Source organism: Parus major, chromosome 1 (genome assembly GCF_001522545.3).
Source record: "Parus major isolate Abel chromosome 1, Parus_major1.1, whole genome shotgun sequence".
NCBI lineage: Eukaryota > Metazoa > Chordata > Aves > Passeriformes > Paridae > Parus > Parus major.
In genome coordinates this window covers 25,997,009-26,014,162 of record NC_031768.1, presented here as the reverse complement: position 1 = coordinate 26,014,162, position 17,154 = coordinate 25,997,009, and the positions used below count along the sequence as shown (strand labels likewise).

General features: G+C 39.3%; 1 protein-coding gene across 3 annotated transcripts in view; it reads left to right on the top strand.

Annotated features, from left to right (window-relative positions):
* RASA3 (RAS p21 protein activator 3) overlaps nucleotides 1-17,154 on the top strand; it is a 128,470-nt gene that overhangs the window by 95,578 nt on the left and 15,738 nt on the right. For 2 of the 3 annotated variants that reach the window (XM_033513158.1, XM_015640084.3), the window contains exons 7-15: nucleotides 1,952-2,024; nucleotides 6,290-6,369; nucleotides 10,305-10,409; nucleotides 10,910-11,066; nucleotides 11,879-12,027; nucleotides 13,919-14,033; nucleotides 14,897-14,971; nucleotides 15,686-15,809; nucleotides 16,967-17,073. In XM_033513158.1, coding sequence (XP_033369049.1) covers nucleotides 1,952-2,024; nucleotides 6,290-6,369; nucleotides 10,305-10,409; nucleotides 10,910-11,066; nucleotides 11,879-12,027; nucleotides 13,919-14,033; nucleotides 14,897-14,971; nucleotides 15,686-15,809; nucleotides 16,967-17,073 — 985 coding nt within the window. Of the gene's footprint in view, nucleotides 1-1,951; nucleotides 2,025-6,289; nucleotides 6,370-10,030; nucleotides 10,055-10,304; nucleotides 10,410-10,909; nucleotides 11,067-11,878; nucleotides 12,028-13,918; nucleotides 14,034-14,896; nucleotides 14,972-15,685; nucleotides 15,810-16,966; nucleotides 17,074-17,154 lie in introns of those variants that run through there. The other variant, XM_033513160.1, reaches the window with a different exon arrangement.

Sequence of the window (17,154 nt, the reverse complement as noted above, 5' to 3'; positions counted from 1 at the left end):
CCTTGCATGCAGAGGAGTCTTTGAGCCTGTCTTTATTCTGTATCTTTGTTCAGGTGTGTTATGCCTTGTCTCCATTAATGGACTTATATATTTGACTTGTACACTTTGTTTTAAGCCTGTAACTTGTTTCAAATGACTGGCTGGATGGCTGTTATTGAAATTGTAATGAGATTGATTGATTGACTAACCTTTGAATGTCCAAGTGTATCTTTGACTGCTTCCCTATGCCCTCCAGTCTGGTTAATGTATGACTATTGGTAATGTACTCTCTTTAGAGTAAGGAGCATAGCCTTATCCCATTCCTATCTGGGTTTTGGTGGGGGGGAGAAGGCTTGCCTCCTATCTCCAGCAAGCAGCATGCAGCTTATTCCCATTCACTGCTTTGTAATTGCTCAATAATTGTGCTGCCTTAATCGCCTCCTGTTCTACATCCTGCTTCCCATCCCCTCCCAGAAGGGTTTATCGGTAAAGAGGCTGATTGGCAAGTGTGACTGATGAAGATGGGGTTGGCAATCTGTCCTGTGTCCTGGAGGAGATTAGTCTCTCTTATCTCTGAGCTTCTCCTAGGAATAGTGGGATATTCTTAATCTGTACATCATTCTCCTCTCTGGATTTTCCAGTGCCTCTCATTTTAGAGAAGGAAAGCTGCTTTACTCAGCTGCAATTATGCAATGACAAGCATAAAAATTTCAACAAACACGCTGCTGTTTATTGTGTGATTTGTACGTAGAGTCATCAGACTTCCTGACCAAAACTCTTTCTGTGCCTGTATTATTGATGGAAAAATATTGTATACTGGTGAACAGGCCCATTCAACTCACAGGGGAAGTCTGGAGTAGCACTGGGAATTAGACCCAGCTTTACTCGAGCTCTGTGAAATACCCAGAGTTGTCTAGTGAATATAAGCAGTTACAAGCCATCTAAGCAGCTTTGGTGCATGAGAAATGAACGATAGATTCTGGGATGAAATGATTAGTAGGTCAGTTTTCCACATGGCTGATGTGCCTCTCCATCTGCGTCTGTTTTATCTATGCCTGCAGAGCTGTAGGGTAAGATTGGTGACACAGGACAGCACACAGCTTTCTCTTGTAGGTAGTGAGAGCAAATCAAGCATAGGTTCCTAACATTTGGAAGCCATCAAACAAGCTGTTGGCTGGCCTGTGAGAAGTGCATTGGCTGGCTTGAGCCCAGGACCATGCAGTCAACGTCTGTGTTCTCAAAGGCAGGCACAGGCGGATGCACAGCCCGTAGGGGATGAATGGGCAGTGCTGAACTTGGTCAGGCCTACTGAGTGGCTGGAAGGAGGTCTGCCATGTCCTACACCTACAGAAAGTAGAAATAGAGACTTCTGCTCAGCGTTGGTCATAATAATTCACCACCATATTAACTAAGTGCTGCTGATGCTGCAGGGAAAGGGATGCTTGTACAGCAATGAAAATATTCTTACTGAGGAAACCATTCTGGATTTTTTGATTATCACTGAAAAGCAGCAATTGATTTTTCGGACCAGAATTGTAAAATATGAATCACAGAAACAGCTATGCTAGTCTTCATCTCCTGTGTTTTTAGAGTATGAGGAATTTTTGAGTCATGTCAAGACTGAGACCATCCTCCAAATGTTGCTGATGAGAGCCCCATTTTTGCCAGTTTGTACAGATAAAAGATTCCACTATGTCAAGCAAGTGATTGACTAAGGGTTGAAGGAGTCGTGTTTAAAATAGGATAACAAAATGTGATTGCTGCCACTTTAGAGAAATAGGAATGCATTGAATCTCTCTTAAATGTGTGCAAGTGTCTGTGCCTTGCTGTGCTGGAGCCGCACGGCATTCCAGTTTTATCAGATAAATCAAGTGGATGGCTGTTTCCTCCTCAGTGGCTCTGTTCTAGGATCACACTTCTACTAATGTTGTTTCTTACTCTTTTTTTTGTTTATTTTGTTTCCTTAATTCAGATCAGAAGCCAAAAAGACTAAAGTTAAAAAGAAGACCAACAATCCACATTTTGATGAAGTGTTTTATTTTGAGGTTGGTATTTCAAAGGAACGGGTTATAAGCTGAAACACTATACTGTGGATAGTTGGCACGGCATCCTGCTCCATGTTGTGCCAGCTGTCATCCTTGAAGACTTTCAAACAGGATGAAGAAGTACCCGGGCTCAGACTGGCTGTCTGCTGAAGGAGCACTATCCTGCTTTCACTCAGGTGCTCTGTAGGAATAGCTTCAAGCTGGGCATTTCTGAGCAGCAGGCTTGACATTTAGCCACAATTCATCCCATTAGAGTTTTGAAAAAAGCACATTTAAAAATGAGTTTAAAAAACCCGAAGGAACCACACACAGAGAGAAATTATACTTTTTTCTTAGTCTGTCTTTTTATAGCTGCTCCACCCTGTCTTTCCCAGTCAATGGGAGGAAGGTTATCTCCCTAGGAAAACTGAAAACTGCAGAGAAAAAATATACTTAAACTGGTTGTTCTGGCTGTATACCAGTCTGCTGCAATACCAGTGCCTTTTCTCCAAGTGGGTGAAACCTCTATAGCTTTATTTAATACAGAGCATTTTCAACAAGTCCAGTTAAGATAAAGTATAACTTATATGAAAGTCCTCATTTTGGTTCTTTCTGGCAGGAGTAGCTCTAATTGTGGTGTGTCCATACATATATGTGCATGTGTTTATAATTTAGATCTCTTTTGAAACTTTTCATTTTGTCTTCTAAAGTATGTGTATCATTCTCTTTTTCTCTTGGATATCATAGTCCTGGTCTATGCTTGACTGTTCTATTTCAGTAGACACCTCAAGAAAGTATCTGTAATTATCGAGTCGATGAAAAAAAGCTAGAGTAGCACAGTGCAGCTGGCATAGATTGAAAAGCCCTTTCTGCTCATGTGGTTTGCGTCATTCAGGTCACATTTGCATTAGAAATCATTGCTGGCATAGGGATGGCACCTAGGAATGTGGTTTCTCAAATCAATTCTGGGCCACAGCCACATCAGGAAGGGGAGCTGGGGGGAGTGGAGCCATACAGGTGCACATGCCATTCTTGACATTGCTGTCTTCCCTCTCCTACAAACCACTGTCTTTGCCTAGAAGCCAATGGTTGTACTGATCAATCTAAATAAAGTCTGTCACACCAGCAGAACCGTGCTCTTGTTAATGTAATGTGTTTGGATACAAGAACAGATACAAGATACCTGCTTGGTAGGAGCACTTTCTGTGGTGCCTGAAGGGCTGGAAGCCATGAAGGTAGGCCAGGATAGCTATCTAAGGTGATCTTTGCTCTGCTAACCCAGCACATCTCATCCTAGGATATAGCTGCCCTGCTCATAGTGAGCTTTTGGGCCTGCTTCCTGCCTCCATGAGGCTCTATGGGATTGCTGCATGGGCACAGTTAGAGGGACAGAGATCATGTGAGACCAAGTGTTGAAACTGCATTGAGGTGTCTTTGTGTTAACACAGGATTTCAGTCCCTCACCTGGCCCAGAGCTGTGGTCTTTGGCTGTGATACAAGAGTGATGCTATATGTGAATAAACTAAAACGGGCTTCCTTATTTTGACATAGTCAGTTCTGGAGGAGCCTATCAGTGAGAACTTTTTAATGAGAATGTAATCAGGAATTCAGACTGTGAGCCACAAAAACTTCACCTGATTCCTTGGCCTTCTGTGTGCTACAGAAACAGCCAATGTTTGGTATTTAAATACTGAATTTGGCAGGTGGTGCCATACTGGAAGAGGAAAGAGAGAAACAAAGCATCTTCCAGCTGGAGTTGGGAGGGAGGGGTCGGGGGCTTGCTTAGCTTGCCTTTATGTGAGAGCTGGGTTGCGTGCAAGTACCAGCAAAAGCAAAACCTGAGCTCAAGCCCGTGCCCCAGCTGTTCTGCTAACTCAGAGCAAAATGAATTCTGTGTTGGTAAGAGCAGAGCTTGGAAAATGACTGAATCAGCCAGAGCTCTGAAATATAAACATACCCTTAGTGCAGACAGAGCCATCATAGATTTATGTCATTTTGAGAGTAGTTAGTACATTTCAGGCTAAATGTCTTCAAGGAACAAGGTTCAGTAGAACTGCTGTGACTGGGAAATACATTCACTAATGAGACATGGGCAGACCTGTGTGGCTGGTGCATGCAAACAAAGTGCTCTGATTCCTGTGGAGCTGAGACATTCATGCTGTTGACAGTGGTGTCACTTTCTGCTTCTAAACAGCTTCATCAGCTTTTCTGCAGCCTGCTAGCACAGTGATTGTCCAAGCCTCCAAGGAAGAAGCTGATCTGTAAAAGACAGTGAATGGGTGCTTTCCTTTCTACAACCAAAAAGTCACACATATTTAATTTTCTAGATGAAAGATAGCTTATTGTTGGTTTGGGAAACAGAAGGACTTATTTCAGGGGTGCAGTGAATGAAACTTGCACCTGATAGTTAGGAGCCATTTTCAGCACTGCTTCAGCTGCAGCATGATGTGGAGCTGTGTGTGCAGCTACAGGAAAATGGTGGTCTTACAGGAATTCAAGAGGGAAGTGCTGGGGACCTGTTTGTAAACTTGCATGTGCTGAAAAAAACCTGAGCAGCTGATAAATGGCTTGCCAGCTTTCCCAGATGAAAGGGACCAACACAGCAGAGTTGTGCCCCCTTTTTTGTACAATGTTATGGGTCAGCTACTTCAGCACTATGGACTGGGAGGTTCCAGGTTCCTCATCTCCAGTTCCATACAGCTGTCCCTTTTGGAATACCACTCTTGAGCTGTATTGATGTGCACGCTAAGTAGTCATGTGGGTGGACAGAGAGATGTCATACATGCAGATTCCAGCAAAACTTCTGAGAAAGTGTTTATTTAGAAGGGATATGCCATAAATTACACCTATGCTACAGCTTTTTGGAACAACGCCTGTGTTACAGATAGTAAGAGACTTAAAAGTTTGCTAATTATTAAAAATTACACCATTTGCTTCACAATGGTAGTAGAAACTGTCATTTGCAGGCCTGTATGATACATTGCAGAAACCATAAAGTGCTTGCAAGGCTAGAGTGAAGAAACCTGTGTTTAACTGCTGAAGTTGTAGACTGTATTTAAATAAACTGTGCTCTTGGGTTAACCAGGTGCATTTGATGCCAGCAATCTGGAGCATTTGGTCTTCAGTGCTGCTAGTGATGCCTTTTAGTTTTCGTGTATCACTTTGAAAATGTTGCCTTCCTCACACATACAAATTTACAAAAGGCTCTGAGTGTCCCCTGCCAAAGACTGTTTTCTGGTTCCTCTCCATTTAGGCAACTGTATCATTGCCTTCCTTAACTGCCACTTGTATCTCATGTACAGTGCAAAACCAAATAGTCAAGTTTATAATAAAAGAGAGTTTTTGTGGGTGGGGAGTATTAAGCCACAAGCATATTCAAACATACAATAAAGTTCAGCTTCTGTGTGCAACCAAGAGCTGAACCCACACATCATCATACACCCTTGTGTTTGATCAGTTCCTGCTGTGGTTTCAGCTGGGTGGGGTAGCCTTTTTCTTAAGTTTCTGACGCACTATGCAAAAATACAACCACCAAAGTGTTTTTACAGTCATGGTAGAAAACAAATTTTATGAAACATTTGTAGAAAAACTTTTCATGCTAATGCTCTGTACTTCTTTCCTTTTTCCTTTTTTTTTTTTTTTTTTTTTTTTTTTTGCCTGTGCTTTCCTGTTAATCATTCTTGCATATATGGCTGGTGAACTGTGCAGCTGCTTCTATATTCTGATATGCACAGCACAGGCTAGGGTCTCTTGGTCTGCTTGGTATTTGTTGTATGGGCAGGTTAAATTGGCTTCCAGAATATCAGGACATGTAGAACCTCCCAGTTTTGATTGGATACACTGCAAAATGTTTTTAAGGGTGGTTGTGGTTCCTCCCCTGTGCTCTGCAGAGTGCTTCAGGACATCCATTGTACAACTGTATTTAAAACACAAATATTAATTGCCCTTTTCTTTCCCTAATGGATTATGAAAGTGGTGCTCCTTTCAGTGGTATTTTTCTGTTGTCAATGTAAACTTGAAGTGCTGTAGTAATATTAAAGATGGTATTTCTCTGTAAAAAAAGTATGGAGTATATGCTTACTCTTGGAAATGATTGTGTAATCACCACTTTATAGTCAGTAATCTCTTTAGTCAACATGTTTATTCATTTGCATGGATGTTTTCAGTATCGGGACTGAAGTCACTGCTGGTAGTACAATACTGTGCTCTTCCAAAGCTTTGTAAAAGTTACATCAGAATGTTTTTGTATCAGATCAAGCTCCTAAAAGCTTCCTCCTTTTTATTAGGTTACAAGACCCAGTAGCTACAACAAGAAATCCCATTTTGACATTGAAGATGTAGATGAAGTGGACAAAATGGAGATTAGGTAATATAAACTAAATTATTAGCACAAAATTTTCTTCCAGAGTTGTGTAACTTTGTAGTGGATTCTGTTTGCAAAGTGGCAAGCATGGTTTTTCTGTTGATAAATCAAGATGAGTTTTTATCACTGTATCTGTATGTTCATTTATTTCCACTGTCTTGTAGATTCTATCTTGAATATGTGTGTTGGTTCTGATGCAGGAGACATCCTCATTATTTTCCTTTGTTTCTCATAGGCACTGTGTGTATACTAATATGCAGTTGCCATTAAGAACAACCTGTTATGTCTGGGATCTCCTTTCCTCCCTCCCTCAGTTTTCCAGGACATCTCAGAGCCTCTGTGATGCTCTTAGATACAGAGTATATTTTCTTCTATCACTTAATTTTAGCAACCTGTATGAGGTCCTTTTTCCCTGAAAGGAGACTCTTGAAGTCAGAGTTTTTCTGAGGCAGAGACAGTTTCTGTTCTCTTTTGCCTTCCAACTTTAACCCTTTATTGCAAGATTTGGTATGATAAAAGTAGGAGAAAAAAAATTCTGATTTCAAAACCAAAAGAATCCCACCCTGTGCCACCCTCTTAGTACTATTCTAAAACCTGCTGAGGCCAGTCAACAGTGTCTGTGGGGACAGGTGAGTATAAAGAGAGGTGAGAAAAAAATAGGAGGTGCAAAACTTGAAAGTGTCACATGCATCACATACCACTGAAACTTGGAGGCTTGGGCCATCTCATGATCTGTATGCACAGTAAATGAATACTGCTATTTCTGCATCAGGTGGTGAGAAATTTCTCTCTCCTTTATGTTAGTAGTTGGAGGAAGAATAGTAGCACTGCCTCCCTCCCTATATATTCTCACTAGAGAGGCAGTGAGGTGTCTCCCAGAAAGTTCTGTAGTTCCTTCAGAGTCACAACTGGCTGTAAGGAAAGGAGGGGAAACCAGGAAAGGGGAACAATACTAACTCCCAGCAAGCAAAACACATCTGAGTTCATGAATGGATTGAGCACTGTTCTGATGTGGCAGCTGCTGGTTCATGTAGCCTGTCAATACAGTGTCACAGCACTAGGAGAGCATTAATAGATTGGTGTTTGCCATGGCTCTGAGGTAGGAAAGGGAAACTATTTATATGTGAGAGAGGCAAGAGCTGTGCTCTTTCACAGAGAACATTAGTGTCAGGCAGTGCAAAGGTAGCTGGTTTGGGGGCAGCCCACAGCTGACTCACGGGAGTAAAAGCAAAGGCCCAGGTGCAGTGCTGGGCTGCTTTGGTGGTGTCAGTGTTGCAGCACTGCAGGTGAACTAGTCCTAGCACTAGGCTAAATATCTGCAAAGCTTTGCATCGTGTAGGCAGATATGAAATAACATGGCCCAATATTCCATGGCATGTATGTGATGAAGTGGGAAACGACACCATGTCTCACAAGGCCCATAACCATGATGCTCAGCCATGCACGGATTCTAAATGAAAGCTAGGATTCTCTGATAGGTTTTTTGATAGTTTTGAAGGAGATGCTAGACATTTGTGTACAGTGGTTACATATTGCTTAATATTTCAATGATTCTCATTTTATACTACTGGACTAAATGAAATTATACAGTTGTTTACTTGCTATATTTTCTGAACAATTGACTCATCTGCAGCAATAATGTATGTGGAGCTGAGCTGCATAAAAGTCTGTCATTCCTGAAAACCAATGTATCACAATGTGGCACAGATGAATAGTTTGAGAGGAGGCCTGAAAAATAGTTGGAAAAAGATTAAGCACTTAAATAACAAGCAAAAGCAGATAAAGTGTTAGTCTTGGTTGGGCAAATTCTCCTTAGAGCCTTTGTCCCTCTGGGACAGTGTGTTTTTGTTTCCATCTTGGGTTCCCCTTCCACCCCCGCTCACTTCCTCCACTTTGTTTAGTGAGAGTTAGATTGCCCCCAAGCCCTCTGGACAGATCACACAATTTATGGGTTTGGGGATTTGTTTGTTTTTTCCTCTCCTGAGAAAAATACAATTCCACAGGGTAAAGAGCAGACTTAGTCTCTCACGATTTCTCTCTAAAGCTATGAAAAGCTTTCTCTTTTTGAGTGGGTGTAGGAAGTTGTAGGCAGGGCATATCAACACTTGGGGACCAGATGTTCTGGTGAATTCATGGTTTATCCTCCCTCTCTGTCCTGTTTGTTTCTTTCTGTGACTACAATCTGACCAGTTTCAGAATAACACTTGTCATAGTTTTGCCTTTTAAAAATCTTGAGAGACAGTGATCTTTTAGACTCTGAGATGTGTGCATTAACATTTTTAATAACTTCTGTTTATTCTTTGTACTCGAAGAGCACAAACCAATAACTTTAGAATGTGCATGCCTGCTTTGCGTACTGTGTAGTGTGAGATCTACTTTAATTGTTATTTCTTCTTGTACAGATCCCTTGCACTGATGTTTTTTCTGTAACTGTGGTGAAACCCTTTAGCTGTCTGTGTTTGAAAGTGTTACTGCTAGTTGGCATCTTGAAAGAGTTTAGATAAACTAGAAACAAGTAGCCTGTAAATACTTGGTAAGTTTTAAGTTTGACTGTATAAATAGGCTTAAAGATTCCTCTCTTCCCAAAGAAAACTGCTTTTAGCTGTCTGAGCTGGTTAGCAAGATAATAACCCATCAAATATGGAGAAAAGAGAGAGAAGGTTGAATTTTCAAATAAGTTTTTTTCCATTGGGAGAGTTCTTGCCCTGCAGAAATACTGTCCAAGTTATCAGAGTCTGAAGAACTTTACCTAGTAGGCATGCAGTGTGAGCTGATGGTGTGTCTGGTGTATGACAGCTGATGCAGGAGACACTGCTGAGAGATGCAATGATCAGAGGACTTAAAAGTAATGTGTTCTGTGTTTGCATAAGATAGGATAAACCTTTAACAAGGTTTCTGCTCCTTGGCCAGTCTACTGTGACTTGCTTGACACCAGGAGGGTTGTGTAAATATGTCCACAACTGGATGATTTTGTACCTTATCCAAGTTAAAGTTGCTCTTCTAAAAATTGTCATTAGTTGAAAACTAATGTATTTATTTCCATGTACCATTTTTCCCTCCAAAAGTTTAAGGCACATTTAAGCTGTCACTTAGCTGCAAAATAGTCAGCTGATCTTGTTTTTTAATAAAAATAGCTGTTAGAGAAAACCTTAAAATACATACAGAAACAAATACCCTGGAGTTTGAAACCTTTGCCTCAAGGTGGGTATGGTAGTGTTTAGCTACATGCTTTGAATTGCAGTGCAGTTGTTTTCCATCCTGATTTTGAAGAACATAGGGAAGAAAGAAAGGATTGTCTACAGACAGATAGCAGAACTTCCCAAATGTGAGGGACTGAGTGCCAAAATTTGTGTAAGCTTCAGCCAATACACAGATTCTACCAAAATGTAGAGCTATCCTACAGCTTTGAATATTTCTGCAGAACTAATTTAGGTGCCATAAGTGTGTATGCTTGACACAGGAATCTTCCTAGGAGATAGAAACTGTGAAAAATTATGGAGAACTAATTCTGTAAAGCTGCTACTTAACTGTTAGTAATCCCAAATTAGACAGGGACAGATAATATGTAGTCCTTAAGTAATTTTGTGCTTTTTCCCCTGGTGTCCATTTTAACTGTATTTTTCCATTATCTGGGATAACCAGACAGCCATCTGAATCTTTATCAATATGGACAGTGGAAACAGTACAGGTGAGAAAAAAGTTAATCTGAATGATACTTTTCATTAATGTTTTATGGAGGTGAACTGTAAGGCTTCAGAAGTCTAAGGTGAAGTTATCTCTTTACTGTTTGGAAACCATTGCTGTATAGTTTCAAGTCTTTGTAACTCGTAGACTTGAGGGGAAAAAACCCAACAAATTTGCAAAAAACACTGGGGTTTTTTAAATTATTATTATTTTGATTTCTTAGTAGTATTTTAAATTATTTGTTTTTATTACAGGGTTGATCTTTGGAATGCCAGTAACTTGAAGTTTGGTGATGAGTTTCTAGGAGAACTGAGACTCCCTTTGAAATTTCTCCGACAGTCTAGTTCTTACGAAGCATGGTATTTGACATTTTTCTTTTGGAGAATAAGTAGAAACATATGTCTACTCCGAAGACTTAAGAGTAATTACTGCTATGTGATAAAGTTTAAATGGATTAAATTTGTATCTTTTTTGTAAGCAAGCCAAAGTAATCTTAGCAAGTGTAAGAACAAGAAGGTTTGATAATGTGATTAGAGGTTGCAGTCTGCCTCTCTGTAGCATATGGGAGTTCTAGTATGTTGTTTTTATATTATTTACTGCAGTTCATCAGCAGTGCTATGGTTTTAGTGTGTGGGTTTTTAATCATACCTACATAAATTTTTATGTTCAGAACTTCCCATGTTGCAGTTGGTGCAAAACAGACTGGCAAACTTAATTAAGAAGTCTGATTCAGAACTCTCAAGAGTTTGATACATATGTAAATACTCTGTGTGTCAGTACAGTTCCTCTATGCTCATGTATAGCCTGAGAAAATCTTGTGTTTCAGCACTAAGTTTCTATCCTATTTTTTGCATATCAGGTATTTTCTGCAGCCCAGAGATAATGGTAACAAATCATTGAAACCTGATGACCTCGGTTCCTTAAGGTTAAATGTGGTTTACACTGAGGACCATGTTTTTTCCTCAGACTATTATAGTCCGCTGAGAGACGTCCTGCTAAAATCTGCAGATGTTGAGGTAATTTGCTTGTGTTGTTTGTTGTTTACTTGCAGATCATCTTCACAGGGGTTTCTGAGTATTTGTCACTATCTTGCTGGCACTGTAGTTGTTTAACTACCAGAGAGGGCAGCTCTTCCTTTTCAGACCTCAGAGCCTTGTTAAGCTCTGCATATCTCTTGTGCTTGTCTTCAGTCCTTGCAGAGATCTTTATCTGCATTCTGTATGGTAGGTGAAGGCAGACCCAGGAACACAGTGGTTTTAGCAGCAGCACATTCTCTGTGATTTTTTAATTTTACATGTGAAAAAGTCAAGAAAGCTTCAGTTTGATCAATTGTTTTCCTTTACTGGACAGGAACAGGTTTGTTTGCATAACTGAGAAAAACCCAAACCAAGAAATAATCCTGAAACATCAGAGGTTTGGACCATGTGTGCCCTTATGTATACTTCTTACAGTTGTAATGATGCTTTTGTTTTTTCAGTAAAAGAACTGAGTTCTGTACTCACTGAGATGTGAAATTGTGAAGGGTTAGAGTTCTTTCTCTTCACTTGCTTCCCAGGCAAATGACGTTTACTGAAAAGACTGCCATTAAAAATGTGGGGGATAAAAAGAGACTGTACTGTAATAGTTTTTAAATTGCTGCCCTCTTGTGACCGGAGCTCACTGTTCACGAAACTGGGATGTAACATCCACCCGCATTATATACAGACTTTTGGGTAACTGGCCATTGCAACTCTTGTGGGGGGTACTGCATTAAGAAGCTTATGGGAATAGAAAAAAAGAATGGTTGTTCTGGAAGTATTTCTCAAAGTTTTTATTTTCCACTGTTCAGCCTGTTTCAGCATCAGCTGCACATATTTTGGGTGAAGTTTGCAGAGAAAAACAGGAAGCGGCCATACCTCTTGTCAGGCTTTTCTTACACTATGGCAGAATTGTGCCTTTCATAAGTGCCATTGCGAATGCTGAAGTGAAGAGAACTCAGTAAGTACCAAAAAACAAACTGCTATCAAAAAGACCTAAACTACATTGGCTAGTGCTAGAATCTTCCACTCAGTTTCTAGAAATGTGCAATTTCAGAAGAAAATGTTGGGGTGGTTCCTGTTCTTCCTAGCCAAGTGGCAGAGTTCCTTCTAAATTCTCTCAAGATCTGGTTAATTTGACCTTTAGGAGGAGTTCCCATCATATTTTGTGAAAATGATTTCCAAGACTATTCTAACATGTGAGAACAGGGATTTTTGCTCAGTCATAACTATATATAAGTGGAATTCTACATTACCTTCAACTGTTCGTATGAAATCATTTCTGCATTATTGTGTGCTAATAAATCATTTAGTGCTGAGTAAGTGTTTGTTGAATTTGTTCTAAACAACAAGCAAGTTTCTTCCTAATCATGAATATTTAAGCAAGCTGTGTGTCTAATCGTCCCAGTTAGAGGGTGAAGGATTAAGGATGAGATTGAATTTGGCATGGGATGACAGAAAATGAAGTTGGGCTTTTTTTGGCTGCTTCTTCTGAGTTCTTGGTTTGACTTACTGGTGGGCTGATAGTTCAATAGTGTAAGATCTAATGTTCATACCAAGCAGATCCTAAAGAATATTTATTTTACCACAGTCCCTGTGCCTGTGTAGTCCTGCTCTTGACTAACAGTAGAAGAGTCAAGGGGAATGACTGGTACTGACTGTAAACTTCCTTAGCACAAAATAAAATCTTTGTGTGGGTTGGCTCTTTTCAGAGTGTCTGAGGAATGAACTGTTTTCCTTCCTGTAGGTAGGTGTATTTTTTCTGAGCTGCAGGTTGGCTGAAGCAGCAAGGTTGCTGCAGCATGAGGAAACTCACTGATTCCTAGTCAGTCGTGTTCCTGTGATAAAGCAGCAAAGATGGTGTTTGTTTTCAGTGCTTCCTGGCATTTGTAACAGGCAGTGAGCTTACTTTTTTTTTTGTGAAACAAAATGATGAACCTAGTGAAGTAATTGATCCTGTTACTCACTGCTTGTAAATGAGTACAACCATAGTAAGCTGTAAAAAACCAGAAAATATATCAGTGTGTATATGAGCAAGGAAAAAACTTCATATCCAGGTTTGATCCACTGTCACTAAGTACAGGTTTTGATTGTATGTATTGTAGATAAGATCATTGGTTATATACCTATTTGCATGAAGTAAATTGCTAAGCAGGGAGGTACAGGTATGTAATAGAGCAGCTGGCTGAAGCTTTATCAGTCACTGAGGCTGTATGTATAGTACAGGATGAGTTCTGTGCAAGAGAGTTTTAGAAAAACCTGAGAGTCTGCAAGGTGCCACCTTGCCACACAGTTCTCAGGGCTGAAGTGGAGTCTGCACTGTTACCACAGAGCAGTGCTCTGAGTTCCTTAAAAATATGGCTGTGTTATTGTAGCCTGTGTTTTCTTCTTCCTCCCAGCTCACAAGTACTTATTTTGTAGGTGAAAGTAGTAGGTTGTGTGCAATGTCCAATGTAGTTGTGAGACTAAAATCACTGCCTCTTTCCCTTTTTCAAATTGGCACTGTTCAGTAGTATGTGAAAACCAAATGTGTTTCCCAGATTTGTGCTGCAGACCTCCTTGATTTGAGCCTGTGTGTCACTGTGTGTTTGGATAGTGCACTGAACACACAATGCTAATACAATGAAGATCTGTAGCCCCTTCTGGATTTTCCAAGGCTGCTGCTTTTCTGTTACACCCTGGAACTGTTCTAAATGCTGTGTGACTGCATTTAATGGCAGCCTGGTGTCAAAAGGAGGTTTTGCTTCTGTATTCAAACCTGAGATTCTGTCACCTTTCATTGCTGTTTTTATTTCCATGTATTAGCAGTTCATTACAAAGAGACTAAATTACAGAAAATTGTTCACTTCCAGAGATCCAAACACCATTTTCAGAGGAAACTCGTTAACTTCCAAGTGCATTGATGAGACAATGAAACTGGCAGGGATGCATTATCTGCAAGTTACACTAAAGCCAATTATAGATGAGGTAAGAACAGTTCAGACTGTTTATTTGGTAAAATGTTGTGGTAAAGGCCTTCAGGGAACAAATATTGTTTATTACTTCTCATTCTAAGAATGCTTTGTAAGAATAATGCTTAATAGCTGTTAATAGCTTGTTTCTTCATTAAAATCCTGTGTGTTAGGTTAGCCACAGCTGAGTCCCCAATTCAGAGACAGTTGGACTGCATTAAAGGAAAATTTCTATTTTATTAAACCACATTATTCTGTTTTATAACAACTAGTATATATTGTTTCTGAGAAATTAATAATTAGTATTTACAATACAAAGCTGTTGTGAAGCTATAAGTAATGAGTTTCATCCAGTGGGAATAAAGGGATACAGTTATTTGTAGATAACTGTACATGTGATGCACATATTGGAACAATGGTTTATTATCTATCCAGTCCAGAGTGGTGGGTGTGGGTATTTTAGTGCTGTAATTGGGCAATACTTTCAGACCACAGACTTCCTTTAAATGATTTGACAATTTCTTCTCTTAATGTTTATCAGAAAATGTCAAGTTTTAAAGAATATGGGTATACTTTCAAAGTTGACTGTTTTGGAAAAATAGTACTTTTCTTGAACAGCCTTGCTTGAGAGAGTCTAAAGAACAGTTCTGCACATCAGTTGAAAGAAAGGTTAGAGTGAATTAATGCTACTTTTTGGGAAAAAATAAAGATCACACACAATGTACCTCTGCTGTTAAAAGAAAAAAATACTGTTCATAAACTTGGCTTTTGCCTTTTACCTCCCATCTCAAAAGCTAACAGATTATGCTTTTTACAAAACTTTGTACTTGTAGATAGACTTATATATCAATTGTTCACTATATATTTATTTTTTTTTAGATCTGCCAGGTCCATAAACCTTGTGAAATTGATCCTGTGAAATTAAAAGATGGTGAAAACCTGGAAAATAACAGGGTATGCATTAGATTTTGAAGACAGTCTGTTTATGCCATCAAGTTTAACTGAGGTCCTCAGAAGTTTGATCTCACAAATAATTTTGTCATTCATTAGAATACACTGTAAGCTTTCTTGACACCACCCTTATAATTATTTCACAACAGCTTTACATTATGCTATAAATGCAATGCCTGTAGAAAGTTAATGACTTCTCCTGATGCCCTGAGGACAAGGATAGCTTGTGAGCCTGTGGCTAACCTGGAGAAAAGGAGGCTCAGGGGAGATCTCTCTCTTCAGCTATAAGGAGGCTGTAGCCAGGTGTGGGGTTGGCCTCTTCTCCCAAGTAATACGTGACAGGATGAGAGGAAAAGACCTCAAATTGTGTCAGGGGAGGCTTAAACTGCATATTGGGTCTCAATGATCTGAGAGATCTTTCCCAGCTTTAATGATTCTATGATTCTCCCAATGATGTAGTAAACAGTGCTAGAAGAAGGAATGATTTGCCATATGGCCATATCATTTAATGTTTGGTTTGATAGGAATGATATTTTTACTCTTCTTGAAGATGTGCGTTTCCCAAACAGTATAATTGAGTGAGGGTTTGTTTTTCAAGTGTATAATGTTGAAACTGGGAATCTTTTAATGATGCCACCATGAATGAAACCAGGAATAGCACCACTTTCCACAGCAGAAAATTATACTAATTTTGTCATAATCTTTGCATTTTTTCAGGAAAATTTGAGGCAATATGTTGATCGCATTTTTACTGTAATTACAAAATCTGGTGTAAGCTGCCCTACAGTGATGTGTGATATTTTCTTTTCACTGAGAGAATCAGCTGCCAAACGTTTTCAAGGTGAGTTTGTATATGTTTATTTTACATAATTGATAACTTTTAAATACAAATGTAGTCCAGCAGTCTGCATGATCCTTGTTGGATTTAGTAATTGAACAGTAGCTTATCCAAAATAATATTTGCAGTCTGTTAATGCATTCTCATTGATTATTAATGTTTTCTCATAGATTATTCATTCCACAAAATAACATGATTTTTGATGTTGATTGGAGTTTTTTTCTTAAACATTTTTCAAAGGAAAACAGCATTTTAAAAGATTATTATGATGGTCTTTTATGGGTTCAGTATTTGCAAAGTATATTCAGTTTTCAAATGTTCAGGATTTTGTAATGGCTCAGATTTGGTGCAGTGGAATTGTTTTCTGCTTATATGTCAATCTGTAATAAAAGCTAGTCTATAAATTTGAGTTACTGCAAGCTCACTGCTCTGGGAACCCATGTGCTGCAAAGGTTTTCTGGCTATCAAGAGACAGTCCTTTCCAGTCCCTCTTAGTTGTTCTGACTCTGTGAGAGTAAGTGGGCAGTGTAAAACCAGAATTAAGCAAAACAACCAAGCTATGTATTTTCATGAAGGGAAGCAGGTTACAGTAGAGAAGTTTTAGAAAGAGTAATATGGATTCAGATTTTAAACAGTCACTTTGGAGTAGGCAAGCTCAAGTGGAAAACCATTGACTGTGTTGTTGTGCTCTTTATTTTATGTTTAAATAAATAAGTAAAATATATTTTCTCTAACTACCGACTAGAATAGATACATGAGGAATCTGTACAACACTTGTTCTCAGGGCTATAAGTAAGTAAGTGAGACTTGGCCTCTGAACTACTGAACGTTTCATAAACTATATAAATTATTCATCACACGTCAGTGCATATATGGAATAGCAGATGTCTATGAAATTCTTTGTGTGGTGGAAAAGTGAATGGCGTTCTTGCAACTTATGCTGCTTATTTTTTAAAGAGGCTCTCATTGACATTTCCTTGAGTTAGGCTAGCTGATCTCTGGCTCCAAATCCTCTATCATCAGTTAATCCTGTAACTCGCAAATATATACATTATCCAGCACATGCTCAAGTTAGCTCTCTCAAGGCTCTGATTAATTTCATGAGGCTTTTCAGGAAGGATTATTGAAATGCTGACTAGAGGTCTGTTTTTTTAAAATAGGTGACCTAGATGTAAGGTACACAGCTGTCAGCAGCTTTATTTTCCTGAGGTTCTTTGCTCCTGCCATTCTTTCTCCAAACCTCTTTCAGCTTACACCACACCATCCAGTAAGTACTGTATCAGTTTTTTTCTAGCTATGTTTATGGTCCTGTCACCATAGTCTGTCTACTGAGATTCTTTCTTCAATT